General features: G+C 43.6%; 1 protein-coding gene and 1 pseudogene across 1 annotated transcript; one reads left to right on the top strand and one right to left on the bottom strand.

Moving 5' to 3' along the window:
- Positions 1 to 538: 538 nt before the first annotated feature.
- Positions 539 to 2,107, top strand: LOC109389124 (germ cell-less protein-like 1; annotated as a pseudogene).
- Positions 2,108 to 5,951: 3,844 nt separating this feature from the next.
- On the bottom strand, positions 5,952 to 22,516 carry DHRS7C (dehydrogenase/reductase 7C). Its single transcript, XM_019654413.1, has 7 exons — positions 22,388 to 22,516; positions 22,009 to 22,168; positions 14,706 to 14,818; positions 12,618 to 12,828; positions 10,831 to 10,923; positions 7,241 to 7,396; positions 5,952 to 6,211 (listed from the first exon to the last, which is right to left on the bottom strand). The coding sequence occupies exons 2-7, from the start codon at positions 22,160 to 22,162 to the stop codon at positions 6,003 to 6,005; spliced, it is 936 nt and encodes a 311-aa protein (XP_019509958.1). The 5' UTR covers positions 22,163 to 22,168; positions 22,388 to 22,516; the 3' UTR covers positions 5,952 to 6,002.
- Between the last annotated feature and the right edge of the window lie 4,318 nt (positions 22,517 to 26,834).

Raw genomic sequence — 26,834 nt, 5'->3', positions numbered from 1 at the left:
GACTCAGTGCACACACACCATATAGACATAAGGCGATCCAAATACAAACTTATATGTACTCTGATTTTCTTTCTATTCTGTTTGTATTTGAAAAGACTATTTTGTGTTTTAGTGCTGGTCATGACCTTTAAACTGATGTCACGACTCCCTCACTCATCAGTGACAGCCTGTGGTAGGAAATCAGCGAGCTGGAGAACTTGTCTAGTTGGACTCGGGCATTTAGTTGGTGTGATTTAACTCATAGAATAAATCAGCTAGGAAAATAAAAGCACGTTCTCTCCCACCCCGAACAAATGACACATGCGAGACTAAGTTCAAAGAGGACTGATGCAAAATGCTTCTGGAGAGACTTAAGTGCTTCTGCCCAGGGCCATGGTGAATTGTTTTTCACTGCACGAGGGCACTTGGCCAGGACCAAGAAGGTGAGTGGGGCTGAAAATCCCGCCCGTACTCCAGGCTAAGCCACAGACACATCACCCCAGAGTTGTTGTGCGGTCCTTCTGGACAGACACAGGGAACTTCTAGAAGCCCAGCTCGCATGGAATTACTTCCAAGGGCCCAGGTCTGTGGTGATTTTGCTCGTTGTGATTATGGGCTGAGGTACCCATTTAGTTTGAATGGAGAAAATAGTGACATTAAAATTTGTGCTCTATGAGGAGAGTGGAACTTATACAAAATATATTTATGTCAATCTGGCTACTTTTCTAGTATGTTCAGTGGTTCTTGGAAAGAATCCAGCACGGATATTACTGAACTGGAGATTCCTGACCAAAACATTGATGTAGAAGCACTGCAGGTTGCATTTGAGTCCCTGTATGGAGATGATGTCTTAATAAAGCCCAGTCCAGATACTGCCATCTTGATAGCAGCTTGTATGCTACAGTTGGATGGTTTAATACAGCAGTGCGGTGAGTCAATGCAGGAGACAATTAATGTGGAAACTGTATGTGGCTATTACACATCAGCAGGGACCTATGGATTAGACTCTGTAAGGAACAAGTGCCTTGAATGGCTTCTAAACAGTTTGGTAACTCGTCAGAATGTTGACCTTTTTAAAGAGCTCAGTAGAAATGTCATGCAACAGCTCATGAGCTCATCTGACTTATTTGTGATTCAAGTAGAGATGGATGTATGCACAGCTCCAGAAATGTGGATGTTCCTTCAACTTGTGCCTTCTTGGAATGGATCTTTAAAACAACTTTTGACTGAAACAGATGTCTGGTTTTCTTTTTTTTTTTCTTATTGGGGAACAGTGTTTCCCAGGACCCATCAGCTCCAAGTCAAGTGGTTGTTTCAATCGAGTTGTGGAGGGCGCATCTCAATGGCCCATATGGGGCTCGAACCGGCAACCTTGGTGTTATGAGCACTGTTCTAACCACCTGAGCTAACCAGCCACCCCCAGAATGTCTGGTTTTCTAAAAGAAAAGATTCTGAATGTGTGACCTTCCTTGAAACTGAGCACGGAAAACCATTTGTGTCAGTATTCAGACATTTAAGGTTATAGTATATCATCAATGATTTAGCTTCTGCAAGCATTATTGAACAAGATTCTCTAGTACCTTGAGTATGGCTGTCTTCTGTGTATAAACAGCAGTGGCTTGCTATGCTCGGGGTAGAACAGAACAGTGAGGTGGGGCCTCAGGAAATCAATAAAGAAGAACTAGAGGGAAGTCGTGTAAGGGGTGGTAGGAAGCTTGCCAAAGATGGCGCATACTGCTAGTGGTAGACAGGTTTTAACTTCGGCTTTGACCCACTTGTAACTTACACCAATCAAATTGTCATTTTCAAATGCAGTGCACTGAATCAGCCATATAGTGGATCTGTCAGTTTACTACCTCAAAGGAGCATAGCATTTTGATTATGTTTGGCCTCTTTTGATAGTAGTAGAAAGCGAATATGTAGTAAAAGAGCTGACTATCAAATACCGACACTTGAAAAGGATCAGGAACAAGTAGTGATGAGCTTGGACAGCAGGCTTCTGATCTTCCCTTTATATATCTGCTGTAATTTCCTGTACATATCACCAGAAAAAAGAACTGAAAGTAATCATCATCCAAAAAATCCAGAAAACATAGGATCTCATCAGTTGGACACATTAGCTCTTTGAAAACGTTTTAGGCCCTATGATGTTCACATCTAAGGTGACTAACAATGAATGACAAAGGCCTTATGCACTGTGCAGATAATACTAGAAGACTGTTCTTTTCCTCATTGCATTTCTATACATATATGAAAAATCATTTTAAAACCAAGAAAATATCTGTCAAACCATTTCTGTTATAACCATGTCAACTCATGCTTTTAATTTAACAACAGTAGAAAATTGCTATAGGTAAATCTCACATTCCTCTGCAGTGAAATATAGATTTAAACTTTTAGGTTAAACTTTGATCCTACCTAATGCTAATGAACCTCAGTTATCCTTTTGTATATTTGTCTAGAAGAACGCTAAGGGAATAATTTGGAAGGCCAGTACTAACTGCTCTTTCAATTGGTGCATTTAAGGATGTCCCTTAATTTTTTCAGCTGCTCTTTATGAGTCCTCCTCCTAATATCTTTCTAATATTTCGTTATTTTAATCATTAATTATGTTTTTCATGGCTTTGGAGACTAAGCTAAGGAAACATTTTATTTAACTTAAACATTGTTATGCTATTTTATTTTGCTTTTGATTTTGTTTTCCTAGGATTGTAACAACAACAACAAAAAAGCTTCAGGCTTTTAAATGAACCTGAATGGGGGAGAAATCAGTTTGATTCTGAGTATATTCCTTTGCCTTACCTGGTCTTTTCTTTGACGTTCTGTACAACTTTATTATTAGGTCACAAAATTACTTATGTAATATATATTATACTTTAAACATTTTCATATTCTCTGATCTTTAGAATCATTTATGTTCAAATTTTAGTTGGGGATCCTATTTCCTACTTAAACTAAAGGCTTTACAGCCTCTGAATTGAGTGCCTTTGTGTTACACGTGTTAATAGAAATTTCATAGTAAATGTAAATAAGGTTGGGGGATGCCATATAGAAGCTGGTGATAAAGCATTAATGTAAGAATAGAATTTATTTTTGTCAAAAGTGAGATGTAGACTTGTCATGATTTATATATGTTGGCTTTTTGGGTTTACTGCTATTTTGAAAATAACCATGCTTGTTGTCTTTCCAGAGTGAATACTTTTTGTGGTTAATGTATATTTTTAGTATGTTTTTAATAATGGGAATCACTTTTATGTATCTATTACAAACAGTAAGTACCCATTTGGTGTCTACTCACAAAATCTGAAAACATTCATCTGTAAAGATATACATACCCCTGTGTTCACTGCAGCGTTATTCACGGTGGCTAAGACATGGAAACAACTGGTGTCCTTTGATAGGTGATTGGATAAAGAAGATGTGGTATATATACACAATGGAATACTACTCTGCCATAAGAAAACATGAAATAGTGCCATTTGTGACAACATGGATGGGGCTTGAGATTAATATGCTAAGCGAAATGTCAGAAAAAGTCAAGAACCGTATTTCATTCATATGTGGGATATAAAACTCAAAGAAAAAAACGATCAAGAGAAACAAGCAAAATTTCATAGATACAGACAACAATTTAGTGGTTACCAGAGGGTAACGGGGGGAGAGGGTAGTAGAAGACGGAAAAGAGGGTCAAATATATGGTGATGGAAGGAGATTTGACTTTGGGTGGTGAACACACAATGCAATATATAGATGATGTATTATAGGACTGTACACTTGAAACTATATAATTTTACTAATTAGTGTTACCCCAATAAATGTAATAAAAATTAAAAATAAATACCCATTTGGGAAAAGATAAATAAATAAATAAGTTTGGAGCCACGGTGACATCTCGTGGCCATTCCTCATATTGCATGACACTTTCCCTTCTCAACTCAAAAAATTTTTTCCCCTGTTTGGAGCCCAGCATTGTGGGTTTTTGTTTACTAGGCTGACGAGATACCCCATCCTGAGAGGGCAGCAGGGCCTGAGTGGACACGGGGACAACTGAAAGGCAATAAGGGCATCCAGTCAAGAGGGAGACCAAAGTCCATGGACAGGAAATTCAACTTCAGGGTGTTTGGTGTGTGGTGTAGTAAGTCCTACTGAGGCTGGGTCCACCCGCAGGTCTCTGACCCCCCTCAGCTGCAGAGTGCCCAGCCATCAGGGGAACAGCGGAGCAAATCCACTGATAGGGAAGGTCCTTCTTGCTCTGTTGCTCCACATGGCTTCTTTCGGCAAATGCCAAGGGCTCTGAGGTCTTCCCTCATGGTTGGAGTTCTTGTTCTTCTAAAATATGGCTCAGTGCCAGTGTGGATGTTTCCATGATGCAGTCCCGCCCTTGCTCATCCACCCTCGGCCCCACCAAAGGGTCGTCCCCTTAAACCCACTCCAATGAACTCACCTGAGAAGAGGAAGATCCCTCCTCTCATGGTAATGGTGAAGCTTGGCCTGCAGCCCAGTCCTGGTGCATCCTCAGGACTGGCTGCCTGTGGCCCTGGCTCCAGCCCTACTTGTCCTGAAGCCACCATCTCTGCCTCTGGCCATCAATCAAGTTTCAGCCATGTTTTTGTTGCTGTTGTTTCCTCCATTCACCCCAAAGCCCCCACCTTGCCCTCCAGTGGTTCTGGCCTGAGCACCCCCATAGCGCCCTGTTCCGGAACAAAACCCCTCAAAGGATAGAAGCTTATCTTGCTGCCTCTAGACCTTCTCTTCTGCTGCTTAGCAGACCCCGTAAATTCTGGTGCCATATCCTGACTATCAGCCTTATCCTGGGTTAGGCTAGGTTCTAAGGTTATTATGTGATCCTATTATGTAATTTAAAGCATTTTGCTTTAAATTGAGGTTTATACATGTGCATATGTGTACTATATATATGTTTGTAAACATGTATTTTGTAAAACAGTGCTGGTTGGGGAGGATTTCAAGTCTTCTTTCATCTATAAATATTAGAAAAGTTTGAATCAGCAGTTATAATATTAGTGCAAAACGTGCACCTTTACACTTTCTAAGATCCCAAGAATCATTAACTGTTTTGTATAAGAGAAACAGGCACCAATAATAAGGATGGCATTTTTAAATGAGCTTTGCTTTGGAGAATGTAAGCAAAGGCTAGAATGAGGTGTATACTCTGGGACAAAAGTTCTGAAGGTTTGTTTTGCACCTTAGAATCAACTGAGAAACTTTTTGAAAGCAGTTATGCCTAGGCTTCTCTTTGACCAATTAAATCTAGGGAAGGGGCTCATTCTGAGGTGCTACCAGGACTAAAAATTACAGCTCTGCTCTGCAGCCAATCTGGGAGCCGCTAGCCACATGTGGCTATTAAAATTCAAATTACTTAAAATTAAACAATTAAAAATTCATTTTCTGAGTTGCACAGGCCACATTTCAAGGGCTCAGCAGCCACATGTGGCTAGTGGCTGCCATGTTGGCCTGTGGAACAGGGTGGACCCAGCCTCAGTAGGACTGACTACACCACACACCAAACACCCTGAAGCAGATTATGGAACATTTCCATCATTGCAGAAAGTTCTATTTGCCAAGTCCTGCTTCTGTTGTTGGAGGCTGATATGGGTAGGCCGCCCTTATATAAAATGGAGGTGGTTTTATAAGTGAGTGCTGAGCAAGCTAATGGCCATTGTGTGTGTGTGTGTGTGTGTGTGTGTGTGTGTGTGTGTGTGTGTGTGTGGGGGGGGGGGGGGGGGGGTGTGGATTCATTCTGGTTCCTGTTTTTCTGCTCAGTTGTCACCCTACAGAGTCAAGAAGTTTCTGGATGTCCTGGGTATGTCAAGTGGAGACACCCAGAGACCTTATAATGACTGGGCTGGCCTCTGGGCCATCCTTGCTGGGATGGTAAACATCTCCCACAAGGACAGGTTTGTGGGCGGCTTGTGTGGGGCCACCAGGGCTGAGAGGACAGAAGAACCAGCACCTGCCAGGAAAGCTTTTATTCCCATCAGGGTGACCCACTCGCCCTCCTGCACTTAACCCTCCTCTGGCACGTTGAGCTTGTCCTTCACCCCACAGGCCACCACAGCGAAGAAGAACTCTGGGAAGAAGGCGCGGACGTACACGGCGGCCTTGGGAATGGGGTTGGCCATGAAGACTTCTTGCTTCTTCCGTCTCACTGTGCGCATCACCTCCTCCGCCACGTCTACCGGACGCACCCCATAGGACAGCTTCCTGAAAAGGACTAAAGAGCCCCCAGGAGGGGGAAGGGATTAGAGCCTCAGCAAGAACAAGTTGATCACACCCCTCTGCGAGCCCAAAGGAGCAAAGGGCTGTGTGCGCCAAGCCTGAAGTCACCGCCAGCTCCGCCTTCCCGGGGCTGTGAGGCCCTGGGGAGACTCTTCACCCCTCTGCACCTCTTTCCCTGTAAAGCGGGCATGGCTTCCTGCCCTATGAATTTTGCAGGGTGCTTATGATCTGTAGAAAGGATGACAAAGAGCTTAGAAAGTAAGAAGGTGTCAGGTGAATTTAGGGGCTGTTGTTGGTAATGGTTGTGAAGCTGTGCTTGTCAAGCGCCTCCTGGAACCACCTGCCCCCATCAAGGTTCATCTTGATTCCCTAATGGGCAGGGTGTGGCAGTTTCTGTGTAGAGCATTCTAGAATAGTAATAAGGTGCACTTACAAAGCACTCACTATGTGCTGGTTGCTATTCTGAACCCTCTATGAGCCAGAGCCTTCAGCCAGTCCTCCCAATGGCCCTACAAGGTAGATATTACCACCATCCCTCGTTTTCTAAAGGGGAAACGGAGGCACGGAGATGAAAGAAATTGCTTTTGTTCAAACGTTTAATATGTGACAGAGGCAAGCTTCAAATGCAGGCAGCCTGGCACCACACTTTCAGCCTGTGCCCTATACTGCCTTCTAGGCAAAGGGGGAGCAGGTTGTTCTTAAAGACCAAATCCTAGCTATTCCACATGGGAAACTGAGCCCCAGAGACAGGCCATCACATGGCCAAGGTCACAGAGTCTGTGAGGGCCTGAGACCAGCTAGGCCTTGGTCTACTGGTTGCAGGTTAGGATTCTCTCTATCTGGTGCCTCAGGACTGAAATTTTGGGGCCCCCTCCCTGCCATTAGGTGGATGCAGGGGCCCCACAACCCCCAGTCTCATGCTTTAGGAACACCCACCTGGGCCCAATGAAACCAGGCTGTCCCAGAGGCCTCCCCAAGAACCTTCCCCAGCCCTTATCCTCCTAACTTCCCTCTGAAAGCTCACATTTCCAAATGGAGGCCTCCGAGTTTCCTCGGCCTGGATTAATGTGGTACGAGCGGATGAAAGTTGGGCTCACAGTGCTGACGACAACGTCATATTCCTCCACTTCAGCTCGGAGGCAGTCAAAGAAGCCCAGCGCTGCATGCTTGGAGGCAGCATCTGGAAGAGAAACCAGCCAGGGGTGGGTGCTTCCTGGGAGAAGCGTTGGAGACAAGAGGCCTACACACACCTTCCTACAAACTCAGCCGGAAGAGGCCTCAGAAGTCACCAAACCCCTGTTCCTCACTGCGTAGGTGAGGACAGAGAGCCCGCCTGAAGGGGTGGACTGAGCAGACCTGGGGTTGAATCCAAGTTACCACTTGCCCACTGTGTGGCCTTGGACAAATCACTTTACCTTTCTGAGGCTTAATTTTCTTATTTTTAAAATGGGGATAATATCACCCTTGGTTGTGAAAATCAAATGAGAACGTGTATATAAAATGCCAGGCACAAGAATGAGTTCCCATTCCTTCCCAGGAAGGCTGTCAAATAGGGAAGCTGCTTTGGAAAACAGCCTGGCCATTCCTCAGACATTAAAACATGGAGTCACCACATAACCGAGCATTCCACTCTTGTGTTTGTACCCAAGAGAAATGAAAACATACGTCCACACAAAAACTTGTAAATGAATGTCCATAGCAGCGTTGTTCATAATGGCCCCAAAGTGGAAACAACCCAAATGTCCATCAACTGATGAATGCATAAATAAAATGTGGTGTAGCCACACAATCGAATATTAGCCATAGGAAGGAATATGAATTAACCTTATATCATTAGGCTAAGTGAAAGAAGCCACCGCAAATAACCACGTATTGTATGAGTCCATCTATTTGAAATATCCAGAACAGGCAAATCTATAGAGACAGAAAGCAGACTAATGGTTGCCTAGGGCTGGGGGGAATGGGGGTGGGGATCAGAGGGTGATGGCTAAGGGGTGTGGGGTTTTCTTTGGGGGTAGTGAAAATGTTCCTCAATTGTTGTGGTGATGAATGCACAGCTCTGTGAATATACTAAAAGCCACTGAATTGTACACTTTAAATGGGTGAATTATGTGATATGTAAATAATATGTCAATATAACTGTTGTCCCCAAAAAAGTCTTAATCAGCTTGTTCATTCATTCACCAACTTGGTGATTCCTTCAATCAACAAGCAAAACCCCTGCTCCGGGCCAGGCCCTGGGGGAGGAGCTGGAGACAGAGGCGGGTTGGGCTAGCCCTGCCCTCGTGGACTCTACGGTGCAGCAGCAGTGATTTCCATGAGGTGTGGTTAGTGCAGGAGACAGGTGTGTACCGAGACAGGATGTGCCCACCTCTAAGCCCGTGTGTCTGGTCTGAGCCTCAGAGCCCCCAGACTCCCCATTTGGATGGTGCTATAGTAGCCAGGGAGGCTGCATTTCTTTGGGATGTGGAAGGAGACCCACCCGTGCAGTCAGATGACCCCGGTGATTCCCAGGTTAGCCCCTAGGTCAGGAGTCAGACCTGAAGGAAGGAGAGAACTTGGGGTTGGCCCAGAGTGGCCTCTCTGCAGTTCTGACATTTACATGGGAAACCTGTACCCTTAATTCCTCAGTTGCAGAGAAGCCAGACCATGCACAGTTGGCGAGGTAGAGAGAGCCTTGTTAGAATTCTCCACCCTCAATGCTGTGTTTCAGAAACACTCCAAGGAAACCAGTCCCTTGTTGGTCCCATTGTTGGTTGTTGGCCAAAGAGCCCATTGCAATGGCATGCCACAGCATATCATGTCACTGCTGCCTGTGTCCTCAGCACCTGGCTGTAGGCAATGGATTCCTGTTTGTTTAATGAATGAAGGCATGGAACAAGGAAAGTGAAAGTAATCCAGCTTCTGAAAAGAATGTGCACGGAGAGTTTACAAGCAGAAGGAGTAGTGGTAAGATTCATTAATGGTCTAGAAAGAGAGGGAAATGAAGGACATGGTAAAGACTTCTTCTGTGTGTGGAACAAGCTCCATTCTTTTCTTCCTAAGGGGCCACAGGTAGACTGTGTCCCCAGCATCCCTTGCAGCTAGGTGTAAGCATGTGACTGATTTCTCACCAACATTATATGAGCAGGAGGTGTGTGCTAACTCCTGGCCTAGGCCTTTAGACATTGAATATGCTTCCCGATACTCTCTCCTCTCTTCTTGCCAACCAGAACCCAGATGGGGTGGGAGCCAGTTTTGGCCACATGGAAAATGATGCCAAAGCAATGATTTGGCCTGACCCTGGGTCCCTGAGTGACTGTGAGGACAGTGGTGCCCACTGACCTGGACCCTCCCATTGAGACTGTTACATTGAGGAGTTTTCATTTTACATCATAGTCTTATAACACCTTAGTCTTAATCCAACTAATGCAAATGGGAAAAGGAAAGTAAAACACTATCGAGATATACCATGAGCTAAATTACTCCCCCCCCCAAAAAAAGTATTCATATGTTGAAGTCTTAATCCCAGTATCTCAGAATGTGACTGTATTTGGAGATAAGGGCCTTTTAAGAGGTGATTAACTTAAAATGAGGCCATTATGGTGGGCTCTAATCCAATCTGACTGGTGTCCTTATAAGAAGAGGAAATTTGGACACACAGAAAGGCACCAGGGGTGCACATGCACAGAGGAAAGACCATGTGAAGATACAGGAGCCAAAGAGAGAGGCTTCAGGAGAAACCAACCCTGCTGACACATTGATCTTGGACTTCCAGTCTCCAGAACTATCAAAAAATAAATGTCTGTTGTTTAAGCCACCAGGTCCATGGTATTTTGTTATGGCAGCCCAACCAAACGAATACAGAGACCCACTGATTTTTCTTTCCTCCCTTTCTTCCTACCTACCTCCCACCCTTCTCCCCACCAGACATTTGCCAAGCTCCTATTTTGTTCATGGTACTGTGAGCCATAAAGAAATATATAAAGCATGTCCCCCATCCTCCCAGATCCTATGGGAGATGGGCATGTCTTTAGAATTTTCCCAACTGGATCCCATGAATATACACTGAGAAGTCCCTCTTGTCCTCATACTTTTTAAAGGACTCTCACCTTTGGAATTCTCTCTCTCACCCCTCCTGGAATTCTTCCCCTTTCCTTTTCTCCTCCTTCCTGTCCCAGATCCTCTCCATCTCTCTCCCATTTTGTGATGGGCACCCATCTTTTCTTTCCCAGTTGTCCTCTTTCCTGTCCTTCAAGGGTGTCTTTCTAGAGGAAGGGCAATTGAAGTGGGGCACCCACGTCAGGAATGTGATCTTCATCTGGCATTGATCATGTTCAGCCAGGGCATGTCCTGACCATGAGTGAGACTTGACCTTCCAGGGGAGAGGGACCTTATCTTTCATATCTCAGTGTCTCCCACGGTCACCTGCATGCCATAGGTGCTCAAAAATAGGAACTGAAGGGCTGACAGGAAAACCAACAGACCATTTCATCTTTGGCCCTCCTCTCCTCCCACTCTGCCCCCCCCCACCCCACCCCCACCACATAACCTCATGCCTAGTCCTCAACAATACAAGTCTTGTCTTATAAGACATGCAACATAATACAAAACACTTTTGTCTTGGCTACTTACAAGCTGTACGGAATGGGATTCCAAGCTTCCCTTGGATGTTATTTATTAGCACAATTTGGCCTGTCCTCCGGGAGATCATGTTGGGAAGCAGGGCTGGAAAGCACAGGACAGTGAGTAAAGGTTAAAAATCTGAGACCAAGTCAGGCAGCATCAGGCAGACCCCTCCCCAAGGCCCCCTTCCTCGCATGGGGCTGCTCTACCTCCTTGGTAATGGGATGAATATGAAATGGACCCCAACCATCATTTATCCAGCTTTCCTAAGAGTGGGCTGGGCTCAACTGAATTGCTGGATGATTTTAAATGACCCACCCACATGCATGAAGTGACACAGATTTCAGCAGTAAGAAAGGTAATCCCTTTTTAGTTCTTCTATCACTTCCAGTAAGAAATCTCATGTTGGTTCTCATGTATCTTTAACATCTCTCTTGCATGTGCTAATCTTTTATAAAGAGAGGAAAGACCTCAGCCCCCTGTCTTGGGAGAACTTACTACTTTGTTTTGATTTTAGGTTTTCTTCTATTTAGAGAGAAATGGGGGAAGGGGGTTAATTTATGGTGCTATTAAAGAGTTCCTCCTAAAATGAATTAATTTAAAAATGAGAAAATTCAGATATGAAGTAAATAATAGTACAGGTAGAATAAGGATATGGCAAAAATTCAAAACATTCAACTTTCAGTATGGTTAATTAAGTCCTGCCCCTGCATGTTGGAGATGAGCAAACTGAAACCCAGAACTAGAGAGTAGACTCAAGTCTCTTAGCAAGTTAGAGGCCCAGGACCAGTCCTGGCCTTTTCCAATCCTCTTTTTATGCTCCTCACTTTGATGTCAGTGAACCCCGAATTCTCAGAGATTGGTTGAATGATACACCTTGGCTGGCCTGCTTGGTATGTCTGCAGGGACTGGGCTAAAAGAAACTGTTATCTCTGGGGCATAAATTTAGAAACTCTTGGAAATCATCTTTCTGCCTGAAATATTTTTTTCCTTTATCTGTCATGGTACCCATTATCACAGAGATTCTGGCTATAAAGAACCTGGCTGCTAAAATCATGCTTTCTCAGCCTCTCAGGGTACCCCACTTCCTAATGTAGAAATTAACCATGCTTATATTCTCTCTCCCTCTTGGGGTTCTGCTTTGATAAACTTTTTTTTGTGTGTGTGGGGAAGAGGCCTCAACTCTTGGTTCTGTTCTATGTCTGCTCCAGCCCCAGTGCCCCAGGCTTCAGACCTACATTTGAACTTGGCCATGAAAGATCTCCAAACAAAAACCACCATTTTACCTTTAAAAGGGATTCCTGCCTTCCTTACTTCTTGCAAAGGGATGGACATTATTCTGGGTCTCTGGTACTTTGGGGACAAAGTTTTCTTCTTCATTACTGAGGAGAGAATCTCTACCTTTGACCAAATGTCATGGTTAGGAGCAGATAACCACAAGGCTGATATATCAAAATATATGCAAAGCATGAAGACATAGTCCAGAGATGTGGAATGAGATTGGAAAGGAGCCATGGATGTAACTAAGAAGAGGGGGGGACAGGTAAAGGGAAGGGTTTGGGGGGGTAGATCTCACAGAAAGGGAACTTAGAATATACCAGTAAGAGACTTTCAAAATCCCTTTTCTTTAATCAACATTTACAGTCAGAATGTTCAAAGATTTCACCAGATAAGCAGAAATTTTTCTGAAGGCGGCTTGAGACTTCATCCAGAATTGGATGACTGTCTGGCTACATACAGAACCCTCTCTACAACTGGTAGCCCAGAAATCCATAGGAAAGTCAAACTCACGAGACCTTTGGTCAATGTGATGGGCCCAAAGTAATTGGCATTCATGATCTTTTTGTCCAGCTCCAGAGAAATCTTATGGGCAGGCCCCTTGATCTTCACGCTGGCATTGTTAAGGAGGATGTCCACACAGCCGTAGCAATCCAGGACCTCTCTGGCCACATCCTGGACACAGCTGATGTCTGCAAGGTCTAGGAGGACCAGCTTTGGAGTGAATGTCTGCAGAACCAATGAGATAGTCAAGGCACATGTGGGAACACCTCCCTCTTTCAGACCTTGGTGCCCCTCGATCTAAGAGCCGCCCCTTTTGAAATTCAGAGAAAATGGAATGATGACAAAAGAAAAAGAGGAGGAAGAAGCAGAAATGACTCTGGGAGGAAGGAAATTGATGGAGAATTCACTCTTGGGGACCAGAGCAGCAGCAGCAACAACAATCCAAGCATGAAATATGCAGTTATAAGTCTGAATTTTTGCCATGGGGCCATAATTAATAAATCTAAATGAATATTGCCTTTCACAGTGGAGGCTGTGTACTGATTCCAGTAGTGATGTCATTACCTAAAACACATCTGCGCTTTTTGGAAATTGCTTTCCAAACTGGCTTACAAGCCACATGTAGCTTTGTAACCACATTTTGTTTTTGACCAAAATCATACACTCAACACAAGATCAGAGAACCATCTATGTGACAGGCATTGTGTTCAGCCCTAGACACTTGCTGTCATGAAGACTCTCTCGTGGTTTTGGGGGTGGGGGAGTGGATGGGAAAAATGATGATACCATGTGGTACATGCAACCTCAGTGTTTGACAAACACTAGTCTTGAGATATGCCCTTGAAAAGAGGGTTCTCTGGTCAAATTTGTTTGAGAAACACCAACTATTATATGTTCTTCTTGGAGATAGAAAATGCACATTAATATATCAAAGACTGAAAAGTCCTGTGGTAAAGAAACCAACCAGAAAAGCTTGGCTTAACTCAGTATTTCCCACACAATTGACCTCAACCTCATTTTTACTCAATACCTAATAACATCCCAAGAAACATACTTTGGAGAGTGCTATGTTGTCCATTTTTGCAAATACCACACTTAGTTCTAAATTATTTTTGGCTATTTCCCAAACCTAAATTCAACATCAAGGGCAAAAATTAAAAAAAAATTTTTTAAAGATATTATTGGGGAATTGGGGGAGGGGAACAGCATTGGGGAATTGGGGAAGGGGAACAGACAAGTTGCCGTCCTTTTGTTCTTCAGTCTAGTTGTGGAGGACGTTGCTTCACTGGCCCATGTTGGTATTATCGTTGCGTTCTTCCCATGAGAGTCAGTCAGTCACCAGCCATTGGACGGCCATTCACTACGGCTCACGGCAGCTCACGCTGGCTGCCGGCCACTAATGGTAGCTTATGGCAGCCCACTGCAGCCCCACTGCAGCCTACGTCATCGCTAGTGACTCACGGCAGCCCAGCTCCAGGTCGAGCTGTTGTTCACCATCTTAGCTGTAGAGGGCTCAGCGTCATTGGCTCAGCGTCACTGGCCCTCATGTGGGATCCGAACCGGGGCCCTGCTGCTCAAAGCTTGTGCTCCCAAGCCAACTCTTAACCAACGTGCCACTCTGCCAGCCTCCCCCAAAAAAAGAAAAAAAAATTTTTTGAAGAGAGCTCTGAAGGCAATTTTCTAGACATTGCTCCAGAAATGCTTTGAAAACTGCAGTGGCATTGGAATAAGTGTTCACCCCCAAAGTGACTGCTTAGAAGGGGACTTCATTTCTCTGATTTCTTTGAAAGAAATATCATTTGAGGTATTATACCTGTGACACATCCTATCTTCTGGATCCTCTTTGGGTTTGACTTAAATAGAATAGGGGGTGGGGAGGTCAGCAGCTAGAGAACAAATTTTTGGCATGGTGAGTGATCAAAATGAGTTGACTCCTTATGATGGGCAGACATGCCTGTGTTAAGCTTAGTGAGACCATTGCCTTACATTCCCCCAAAGCAATCACCACGTTTCACCCACTTGGCCAAAGAGCTGCTCTTTAGCAATCAATGAAAGCTAAGGGTGCCCACGAGTTACCCAAGCTGACGGTCAAAAGGCCTTACCTTGCTGGGGTCAGCCACGCTGATCAAGGTATCATACAGATTCTCTAGCCTCTCCCAGTTCTTTCCACACAGCACTAGCCTTGCCCCGCCTGTATGGAACACCCGAGCACATTCTGTGGAGAAGAAGAAAAGAGGGCAGGGTGCACTGCTTAGAAGGAGCCACCGGTGGGGAGTCCCTCTGTCTTACAAATTCAAGAATTCAAAGAATCTAAAAGTGTTAAGGCTATGAGTTCCTTTCATCCAACCTCCCCCCTGGGTTGGATTTTTTTTCCCATTTCTAGCCTCAGCATGGTTGCCTCCAGTGAAGGGAAGCTCGTAGAGGGGTGAAACAGCCCTTCCTTCATTGGATAGTTCTGATTATTAAGACATGCTTCCTTACACAGGACAGGAAGAGGAGCCTGTCCACCTAGCCCCCCAGGACCACCGCCCTAAATATATCTCAAGCTAAAGATATCAGAAACAGTCAATGTATTTTCAGATCAAATGGCATCAGTTTCCGTTACATTTCCTCTGTAAGTAGATATTCCAGCCAGGGTTCTTTTTATTAAAAAGGTGAACCTGCCTTCTGTGTAGTTAATTTGACTCTAGATTAATTCCTGACTCACCTACTACAGAGCTTCTCAACTGGGCAATGGCTGGTAGAAACACAGCATTCTTGTGTAGCAATATCACAGATATTGAAGAACAAAAGAAGCTAACATATTTGAGAGTTTACTTGTTCTAGGGACTATTGAACGACATGTAAAAATATTAGCTCATCTAATTCTCACAATAACCTTACGAGGTAGTATCGTAGGTTGGGTTCCCTAGAAGCAGAAGCAGAGACAGGGATTCAGGTGGTCAGAATTCATCAAGGAAGTGCTCTTCAGAGAAAAATCTATTAGGGAGTAAGGGCATGGGGTAGGTGCTAGGCAAGGATGTGGTCTCAGGTAAAGTCTAGCCTTGGCTGAATCCAAGGAAGGCTCTAGAGTGTAAACCCAACTGCAGAGCTATCCTATCTGGAGGCAAAAGGTGACCAGCCGTCTATGTCAACCACTCACTGACTGTGTGCTGCCTCCCTCTGGTTGTAAGTGCAATGGGTGTGTAACTCCTGGACAAGTCAATGTCCACTGGCAGAGGGCAAGTCTGTGAGCCTTGGCAGCCTATACTCATAGCACCTGGGGAATGGACGAACGGGCAGGCACAGGGATCTGTGAAGGGCACCACCACCACCTACCAGCGGGGAAGGGATATGCAGGAAGGGCACCTGTTACTTTCCCATTTTACAGCAAGCAGTGACAGGCCTGGACTGACCCGGGATGCTGAAGGATAGCTAGGCAGCACTGGGTGCCCACTGGAGCCTGGATATCCTGAGTGCATTGGCTCAAAGTGATCTTGTGGTTGTGTGATTTTTCTCCTACAAGACTCAGCAGCCTGGTGCAGGTAGAGAGAAGGGGGCCAGCTAGATAGGACATTTGGATGGGGTTCGATAAGTGGGCAGGGAAATGGTGGCATTGGCAAGAGAGCTATTGAAGTGCTGAACCATGCAGCCTGAGTCAGATAAGAGCAGGAGTGAAGGCAGGAGGGGCCAACAGAGAAGAAAAGTAGAGGGTTCCAAAGACAGGAGACCTCAGCGAGGTCTAGAAACAGGTGTAGTGGCTGTGACTGAGAGAGCCGGGAGGAGGGAAGTTGTGGTCAGTTCTGCTGATGGAGGGAAACCGGAATCAAGAAATAACTGTGTTAACAGTGTCACCTTGAATTGAGGACCATAGAGAATGGAAGATTTCTCTAAATGTAGGAGTTTTATTGAGAAAGAAGCATAAGGATTCTCAATGTCAAAATTCAATAAAGATGTCAATCCATCTCCCAGTGAATTTCATGCAGCAAATCAAAATCCCAACATGTCTTGGAAAACAACAGAAAAATCTTAAACTTCATTTGGAATAATTTACAAGCTTTATTTGGAATAATAAATATGCTAGAAAAGCAGAGACCATTTTGATAAACAATAATGGGGATAGAATAATACTATCAGTTATTAAAATACATTATAAAGCCACAGATATTAAAGCAGACAGTGGTTCAAGTGTAGGTAGAAATATTGATTAAAAATAGAGCCAAATATTCATAAGAATTCAGTTTATGATAAAGTTAGTTTGTTGAATCAATGTGAAAAGAATATATTATTTAAAAAGTGATATTTGGACTACTGGGTAACTATTTGGGAGGGAAACATTCTAGATGCAATATACCAAAGTGTATTAAATAATTAAATGTAAAAACAGAGCCATAAAAGAACTAGAAGAAAGGGGAGATGAAAATATAACCTGCTTTGGGGAAAGATCTTTTGAGCATGACTCTGAAGGAAGAAATCGTAACAGAAATGATTAATAGATTTTTATCTTTAAAAGAAGCTTCCCTAGGGCCGGCCGAGTGGCTCAGTTGGTTAAGAGCTCGCTCAAAAGTGCGAGCTCTGAGCAACAGGGTTGCCGGTTCAATTCCTGGCCCGAGCTGAGCTGCTGCAGAGCTGCCAACAGGTGGCAGAATGGCTTAGCTAAAAAAATAAAAAATAGAAATAAAATAAAAGAAGCTTCCTTACAGCAGAAAACATAAATAAAAATTAAGGCAAGATAAACTGAGGAAACCTATTTATAATACATATCAAAAGAGGGTTAATTTATTTGATCTACAAAGAACTCTTATAAATCAATAAGAAAAAAGATAAAGAACTAATAAATAAATTAGCTAGTGAGATGAGTAAGCAATTCATAAGAGAAGTGCAAAGAGTTAATATACAGAAGATGAAAGTTCAATGCCAATAATACAGAAATGCAGATTCTAACATGCCACTAATTTTAATCTATCAGATAATCAAAAACAAAATTAGTAATAGTCACAGGTTTACTGCTTGTGGTAGTGTAAGTTACCAAAATCTTTTGGAAGAAAAATTTGACAGAATTCTTAACAGTAAGTGTGTACTTTGACCCAGTTATTTCATTTATGGACATTCATTCAAAGAAAATAATTTAAAATTACTGTATGGACATAGTTATGATACTGTTTATCTCAGTACCATAATAATAATAAAGAGCTGGAGATGATTACAAATGTCCAATATTACATGAGATTGGTTAAATAAATTCTAGTAAATCTCTGTGTTGAATATTTTGAAGGCTTTAAAACTGATGTTACAGAAATGGGTCTGTTGAAATGGAAAGAAGTTTACGACATAGTAAATTTAAAAAAAGAGATTCAAAGCAGTGTCTAATACAATGCCATAACACTTGACTCGGTGTGTGTGATAAGTGGATGTTAAATTGTACATATGTATATTCAACAGGATTTTAAACTGGAAGTTTGACTGAGGCACCAAGATCAAACAGATATAAAATTCCAAAGTTAGTTGCCAGTCCAAGATGCAGATTTTGGAATTAACTAAAAGGGCTTAACTAAAACCCTGTTTTATGGAGCTCTTTACCCCCAAAATAGGACACAAAGGGATCAAGGAAGAGGAGAGAGAGGGGAGGATTTTGAAGAAGGACTTTTGGGAAGAGAATTGGTATGTGAGCATTTACCCATTATCTCTATCCTAGAGAGAAGGGCACCAGCAAGACCATTTAAACAGCATGCTATGAGTTCCTTGCAGCTGGGAGTCCAGCCGGATGTCTGAGTCACCTGAGAAATCTAATGGGAGAGACCGTGGGCCAACTCTTCCCAGAGCAGAAGAAAGGAGAGCTGCGGCTGCCCGTTGGGGATTGGTCTATATTGTTGAAGACCCCACTGCACAACTGCAGTGGACCAGAGGTAGGGCACAAGTTGGTTGGGAGCTCTTTTGAATTCTGCCCAAGAGGACCTCTCAGAAAGGCAGTGGAACTCTAAAAGAGAGGACCTACATGGAGTAGACCCCCGAAACTGGGGTGGAGCTGCAACTGAGCAAGCAGAGCATACCCCCCTCACTTCTGAGTGGCCCACTTCTGAGACATGAGCATGTTGGAGGTGTATTGTCACCTGCCCATACTCCCCCCACCTCACATGATCATGGGCACATATTTTCAAGCTGGGCACTGGGTTAAGTGAAGGGCCTGTGGCCAAGAGCCAGACCAAAACTCTGGCCTTGACTTTCTTTGGAGAGGTAGTCAAGAGTGTTCTTACCATCACTCCATTTTCCCCCTTCTCTGCTAACACCTTGTCTTTCTCAGGGGCCCCAGGAAACCTGAAGCTGGTGGTACAATCACTACTTCAGTCCAGCAAGCCCGGAGGCACATGCCCAAATAAATAAACCATTTTTGCTAACGCCAGGCATTAAGTATACCCTGGTGTCCTTATTTTGATTCTTTATTAGCTCAATTCAGCACAGCATTTGTCCTGTGCCAAGAATGTGAGCACCAGGCTTTTTCTTTTTCATGCAGCAAACATAAATTGAGCCCTGACTCCCATATTTCCTCAAATCTAAGATGCCATCTACCATAGATGCTTCCTGATTTCAGACATGTTAAAATGCAAAAAGATGGCCTGTGAATATTGTAAGATGCCATTGATTGAAAGAGAAACTCAGTTCAATTTCAGAAATGATTAAAGATGAATAACTGTGCATCCTAGAGGTGATGAAACACAGGCAGAGTTGTGTTCTATGAAGTACAGTGGTTAAGACTTTTGAGAGTCACTCTTGCTGCAGAGACAGTGGGTACAAGGTGACCTGATTTCCATCTTGGCTGAATGTGTGGTTTGGGGTAAAGGTTAGATGTCTTGATTTTTAGCTATTTGATTTCCCTAGTAAACAGCTTGACGTTGGGATCCTTGCTGCTACCCACTGGGTTTGGTCAGGTTTCATGGGACCAGGGGTGTGGTGTGGGCTATGCATAGCCTGTGTCATCTGCTCAATGCCCCTCACTTTTTTCTTGCCTTGGACCTGAGAAACGGAGCAGTTTGAACCTGGAATTGCTGTGGACAGCAGCGAGCATGTTCCGGTTAGGTATTTATGTAAGGTTACATACACTCAACTTCTCAAGTTACTTCTAAATACTTGGGCTTTATTTTTTTTCTATTTTACATTTCTTTCCAGGGTGGGTCCATAAGATACAATAAAAAAACAAAACAATACAAAAACAACAACAACAACAACAACACTGACAGTATTCATGAGAGAGATTAGACCACAGTCCTCTGAAAATGCCATTTTGCCCCTGAGATGTATTTCCTGAGCACTTGATTTATTCAATCTGTGACTATAACCAAATGAAACTTAAAAATCTAAAAAGACTACTAAAACAAATATGCATCTCTTGGCAACATATAGAACAGTAGTACTGTTTAGTAAGACAGAAAATCAGGAAAAATATAGAACTGAACAGCCTCAACCAACAGGATCTAATAGACATTTATAGAACACTCCACCTAAAAACAGAAGAATGCAGATTCTTTTCAAGTACCTGAAAAGTATCATCCACCAAGATCATTCATATCCTGAGCCATAAAACACACCTTAAGAAATTTAAAAGAGTTGAAATCATACAGAGTGTGTTCTCTGATCATATTGGAATCTAATTAAAGATCAGTAAAACTTATATACGACATATTTATCCAAATGAGTGCCTTCCCTTGTCAGATGGTCACTTTTAGAGGCTATTCATTGTTTTGAGTACTTACTATATGCCGAGCTTTAAGCTAGGTGGTGGGGATACCACAAAGTGAACAAAACACAGGGGAGATTTTATCTAGCCGACCAACTGAGAAACACACAGATACAGCACAACATGAGAAGTACAACAATGGGGTGTTTCTATGAGGCACTATGGGTTTCCAGAGGCCAGTTGCTCAGGGGCCATTAAGGCGGTCAGGAAAGACTTCATGCCGAGGGGGTCCCATGTTGGTTGCTGGCCTGATGCTAGATGGGCATGTTCTACTTGCAGAGCAAGGTTTCCCCAAATACGTTGACTCTGCGTGTTTCTAGGTGGGTGTCTCTGCTCCAGTTCCCCAGGGCAACCACTACTCCCTGTTGTCTTATTTCTGGTCTGGTTGACAAATGTGAGTGCCTGGCTTGTCCCTGTAGGAAGATGGAGTTTGTGCCCCCCTCCCTTTTGAGTACTGAGTGTAATGATGCAGGATATCGTCTTTGGGAATTGCTTTGGGACCCACATAGGGGCCACAAAGAGAACCCAGTTTATCTGCCTTACACTTTGTTTTTTTATCTTACATGGTGAACCCAAGTTGATCACCCACTGAAACTGAACCCCCCCCCCTTCAAAGCATGCAGACTGGCTGTCATGAAGATGCCCAAAAGAATGAGGCTCTGAGAGAATTCCCAGGCAGAAGTTTATAAGTGTCCTCATGATGGTGGCACTGTGACAGTAGGTGCCCAGCTGTGCTTGTGGAAGGGGCTGTGCTTATCTCAATGCTCAGGATGTATGCTCGTAGTGACCTCAATAGACACTTATTAAGTGACCTAATGAATGTTTGGCTGTGTGTGTTTTATGTTTGATTAAAAAGAACAAAAGCAATAGCAAAAATTACACCCAAACTATGTAACATATGGAGCTGCACTACTGTGGTTAAGAATGATAGAGTCAAAATCTTACAAACCTAAGGATATTTACTACCCCTCATGTCACAGATAAAAGCAGCAGAAGTGCCCTCTGAGACCATCAAATTCAGGGGCTGCCAATGTAAATTCCCTCAAAGCCAGGGGTGACATGATTGAGAGAATCAGGTCAAGTGTGATACAATAAGGATTGGTAGGGTGTGTGGCACACTGGAATATGCATGTTCTGCCTAAATTTGTTCATTGTTGTTACCATTACTTACACTTGAGGGGTGCCCACTGTAGCTCCAGGCACTGTTCTAAGAGCTTTCCATCTATTAATTCATTTATTCCTCACGACAATGTTGTGAGGTAGAGATTACTGGCACCCACCCTTGACAAATGAGAAATCCAAGACGAAGAAGTGAAGCCACCAGCTAGTAAGTAGTGGAGCCAGGAATGGAACCCAGCCCCCATGTCTGGGCTCGTCACTGGTACAGTGATGGCTCACGCCCCAGCCAAGGGCTTTGCATTTCAAATTTTCTGGAGATCCTAAGAAGGCAAAACAAGTCACACCTGCAGACCACTCAGGCTGTGAGTTTGCAACCCCAGATTTCCAGGGCCTTCATTTCTCAGGCGAGGAAGCCGCAGCCTCCAAAAGAGAAGATACTTGCTGGTTAATGACAGACGCTCGGAAAGAACGCAGCCTTCACCGCCTCCCACCTAGCAGGCTTGGCTGCGCGCCACCCTGCCACTGCCCATCCCTTAGGGCAGGAGTGGGCACAAGTGGGGATGAAGCCAGCTTACCCTTGCCCAATCCTGAGATGGCATCGGTGATCACCACCACTTTGTTCTGCACGGCTGATTTAGACCACAGCCTGCACACCTCTTGGTAGATGAAGAGAAGGCCGCTGATTCCCAGAAGCAGTAAGGGCAGGATGAGCACAGCTGTAACTCCCATCTTGTTCTGTGGGAAATGGTAAAAAGGAATTGGCTTTGCAAAGAGACTCTGATCAAGACATCAGGGCAGGGAGAGGCCCGCTCCAGGGCTGCAGGGCGCAGTCACTCTGCACCAAGCCCTGTGTGTCCTCTGCAGGGAGCTGGGCTCTGTGCAAGCCCTGTGGGCTGCTTTCGAGCTGAACACCCTGTTAATCCCCAAATGTCCGATGAATAGGAAATTACTCACGGTGTCTCCGAAAGCAAACAGAATCCAGGGTCCCACCCTTCCAAAGGTTAATTACAAATTTAATTAAAATGGGTCTGCATTTTGGGAAGGAGATCCGTGTGTTAAGGCCACTTGCTTGGGCCCTAATGATTATTTTTAGCTCTCAGTGGACTAAAGGGCTATTCAGGGTAAATATAGTGTCTATTCTGATATTCAGGAACACATGTTGGCCGGCTCTGATTTCAGAGTTCTTGCCAGGACTTTTAAAGCTCTCTGGCTTGCCTGAGTATTAGAGGTTTCCTCAGCAGTTTGAGGCTAGGCATTAGGGATCAGGACCTGGGATTTCAGCACAGACATCTTTGCCCTCACTTCCTGTAACCCTTGTATCAGGTAGCTTCCAGGTAGCTCAGGCGAGCATGGCTTTCTGGTTGGGGATGAAAGACTTAGAAGAACTGTTAAACAGAATGGAGCCTATTGTAGAATGAACCACTTGGAGGTGTGACATGAACTATTAGAAAGAGTAGAGTTTGGGGAATGTTTCTCATTAGTCACGGTGTTCCACCTTTTTGAGGCTTAGCGTCCTCATCTGTGAAATGGGCATGACGATCTTATCTTGCAGGACTGTTCGGAGGACAACATAAGATACTGCGTATTAGATACAGGCATAGATCCTGTCTCACAAGAAGGTAAATATTTTTATTTTTAATGATTAAGAATATCAAGAATTTATCCAAAATGTTAACTATTTTAATTTATTAGTGAACTCGGGAGGATTAGAAATGGAGGTACATAAATAGCTAAAATCCAATTCAAGTACTCATACCATCAAAAACTAGGAAACTGATAATAATGATGCCCTAATTTGTGTGGTAAGGATCATTGGGCTGACCGGGAAGTGGGGCAACAAGCAGTGCCCAGAGGTGGGAGTGAGGAAACCCCATTTCCTCCTTAGAAATTAAGAATAGCCAGGAACATTAAAGGAACTTCCAACTTTTTATTGACCTATAATGGACATAGAGCTGTGCACATAAGTGTAGAGCTTCCCGAGTTCATAAGCTGAACATATCCCTGTAACCAGAACCCAGATCAAGAAACAGTCCATTGGCACCATGCCACCATCATGTCTCTTTCTAGGCCTTAAAGGTAATGGCTTTCTAACTTTTAAAAGCATTTATTAGTTTTACCTGAGCTTTAAATCATTTATTTAAATAGGTTCACGAGTTATTACTGTTTTGCTGAACATTATGTTTGTGAGATTCATTCATACTGTTGTGTGAGGTTGAGATCTTTCATTTTCATTGTGTGAATACACCTCACATTTTACATTTATTCCTCAGAGTGAGCACTTGGGTAGTTTTGGTATGGGGTTATTATAAGTAGTGCTGCTGCAAACACACATGGCTTTGGGTGACATGAACACTATTTTGATGTGAATTTATTGGGCCTTTTTCATGACAGAAGAAGAAATTTTGGCTCTGATAACCTTCAGGTCTGAAAACATTGCCTGAAGAAAGTAAAATGAAGAAGTAAAGGTAACGTCTACCCCACTCTCTTAGTGTCAAGGATTCTTTGAGTTAAGTTCTTGGAATTTCATTCCATACCCATAAGCAGGGATGGAGGTATTTTTAATTCATTGAAATGATGCATTAGGAACCTTCCATATAGCACTTTTTGGAGGAACAGCTTACACTGGGAGATTTAAAATATTATTTATGTTATAATGTCTCTTTGCCAAGGTCGGCTTGGTCAATACAGAAGTTCATTAGTTATATTGTGCAAATGTGGCCACTGCTATGATTGGACAACTCACAAGTTATTTATTTGAAAATACATCCCACAAAGATATAAGATCCTTTACAAAAGAGGTGGTATCAGGGTCTCCTGTAGTGTTGATGGCAGTCTCCCTATTTAAGTAGATGCAGCTGACAATGGTTACCCATGCCCAGGTGTCTTATCCACCTCTTCCATGCAGGCATGCAGACCTTATATTATAGATGTGGTTTTCTATGAGAACAGTGAACCATTGGACAGCATTCCACCTAAAGACTAGTAAACATCCCCAGATTTCAGCTTAATGTTTCCAGAAGATGATTCAAGCTGTCCATAAATGTCATGCAAAGATTCTTTGAGCTGGGCAGTATTCTCAGTCCGAAGAACACAGCAGTGAGTGAAATAGAGGTAGTATCTGCCCTCACGGAGATCTTTAACCTCTTGTATTGGGAAATGGACAATGAATCCACAAGGAACTAATTGTATAGTGTGGCAGAAGGTGGTACATCCTGTAAGAGAAGAATAAAAAGCAGGGAATCAGTTGTGTGCAGGCAGGGAAGAAAATCACCCTGGATGATTCAAATGGAGAGATTATTTGAATCAAATGATTCATTGATTCAAATGAATCAAATTATTTAATGGAAGCTATGGAAGGGTTAAGGAAACACTCAAGGGGTGGAGAGGCACCCAGATGCCAGCAACAGTGGGAACTGTTACCACTTCTAGGGACAAGAGATAGAAAAAGAGTTACTGCAGCCAAGTGAGAGCTGGAACTTGGGTGGGGTGGGCACCCAGTAGGTTCTGTAGTCATGGGGAATCGCTGATATTTCCAGTGATAAAGAGCGAAGACAGGAGGAAACACCTTGATGACTCTCTTTCCAGTGTCTGATGCCATGGTTGCTTTGAGCAAACATGGGGCAGATTGGGAAGAGAGGCCAACCAACAGTACCTGCATGGGTATCTTTCCCACCTGATTAACAGGAGCTCCTATGCAGTGTTTATCTCTGGAGGACACTCTCTAGAGACCAAAATATATTCCATATTTTGTGTCATTATAAGACGAATGTTCGCAACCTATTCCCCAAATTTCCTTGTCACTAAATTTTTTCCCCCATAATCTCTGACCAGTTGGCCAACCTAGCCAACTGCCAATATGTCTGTGTAGATCTGCAACTCAGGCCACCTTTCATTCCAAAAAAAGTGGACAACAAGTACTGCTCAAGTTACTGTTTTCCTTCTCCACTGTGCATCAGAGCCACTCTTGAGTGGGACTGTCCACCTCCAGCCGATATCAGTGTATTAGACGGGTTCATCTGCAAACCAGCCCTACCTTTTCCCTTTAATAGAAAGCAAAGGCAGTCAGTCAGCACAGGTAGGTACATGGAGTGTTAATGCAATGTAACAGTGCCTTCTGTACCTGCTTAGGTCCAAGGTCAGATCTCCCTAACTGAGGTGACCCCTGAAGGGGCTGATAGCTGGTTATTCACTGACTATACTACCAGCATCTGGGGTAACAAGTCCCTTGTTGAAGAGGAATCTGGGTGGTGCATCACAGTGTCTATCACGGGCAAGGAGAAGAGGTAAATTGAGAATAAGTCACTCTCATTTGATGTAGGGTGATGGAGAAAGTCTTGGTTAAAGATGGCACTTAAGCAGATGCCTGAAGGAAGTGACGAAGTTATATGAGGGACGGAAGTTCTAGGCAAAGGGACCAGCAAGTGCAAAGGCCCTGAGGCAGAGTGTGCTTGGTATTCTCAAGGATCAGCAAAGAGGGCAGTGCATGGGAGTGGAGTGACTGGGGTGGGATGAGTAATCGATGAGGTTAGAGATACAGTTGAGGGCCCACTTATTTTATTTTATTATTTTTTTTTAGGCTGAGCCATCCTGCCACCTATTGGCAGCCAGCGGCTGCTCAGCTTGGGCCAGGAATCGAACCGCTGTTGCTCAAAGCTCAAACTCTTGAGTGAGCTCTTAACCAACTGAGCCACTCAGCTGGCCCTAGAGGGCCCACTTATATTGTAAAACAATTAGAACTTTGACTTTGACTTTAAATAAGATGGTAATCCTTGAAAGGTCCTGAGGAGAGAAAAGACGTGATTTGACTTTCTTTTCCTATTGTACTGAGAATAGATTGTAAGGGGACAAGGATGGAAGTAGGGAGGCCAGTTGGAAACTTTTGCAATATTAATTCAGGTAAGCAGTGATGATGGCTTTGATTTGGCTTGATTGAGTATTAATCAAGGTGATGAGAAGTGCTGGCTTTAGGCATATTTTGAAGGCACAGCAGACAGGATTTGCTCATGAGTTGGATAGAGGTGAATAAAGGAAAGAGAGACGTAAGGTTTATTTACTCTAATATTTTGACTTGAGGAATGAATAGGATAGAGTTCTAATTTTTATTTGTTTATTTTTTGAGATGAGGAAGGCTGCAGGAGGCAAAGATTTGGGTGGATGGGTCCATTAGGAGTTCCATTTTGTCTATATTAATTTTGAAATCCCTGTTGAATCTAAGTGAAGGTGTTTACTAGGAAGTTGCATATATCAGTGTCTTGAGGTATGTCCAGGGGAGAAGTTGAGGCTCAAGGTACACATTTGGGACTTATCACAGGTAGTTGGCATTTCCAGACATGCCATATGATGAGGTCACCTAAGAGATGAGTGTGGGTAGGGGAATATTTGAGGACTGATCTTTGGCACA

The sequence above is a fragment of the Hipposideros armiger genome, unplaced genomic scaffold (assembly GCF_001890085.2).
Source record: "Hipposideros armiger isolate ML-2016 unplaced genomic scaffold, ASM189008v1 scaffold_222, whole genome shotgun sequence".
NCBI lineage: Eukaryota > Metazoa > Chordata > Mammalia > Chiroptera > Hipposideridae > Hipposideros > Hipposideros armiger.
The sequence above is the reverse complement of the archived record's forward strand: the minus strand, read 5'-3'. Positions and strand labels throughout refer to the sequence as shown.

Excerpts from the sequence above, each read along its gene's own strand:
- DHRS7C (XM_019654413.1), bottom strand. The coding sequence starts at position 22,162 with ATGGGAGTTACAGCTGTGCTCATCCTGCCCTTACTGCTTCTGGGAATC. Across the intron at positions 10,924-12,617 it reads GCCCATCACATTGACCAAAG|CCCTGCTTCCCAACATGATC; the intron begins GTCTCGTGAGTT and ends TGTGCTTTCCAG. Across the intron at positions 6,212-7,240 it reads GGAGGCCTCCATTTGGAAAT|TCCTTTTCAGGAAGCTGTCC; the intron begins GTGAGCTTTCAG and ends GGGGCTCTTTAG.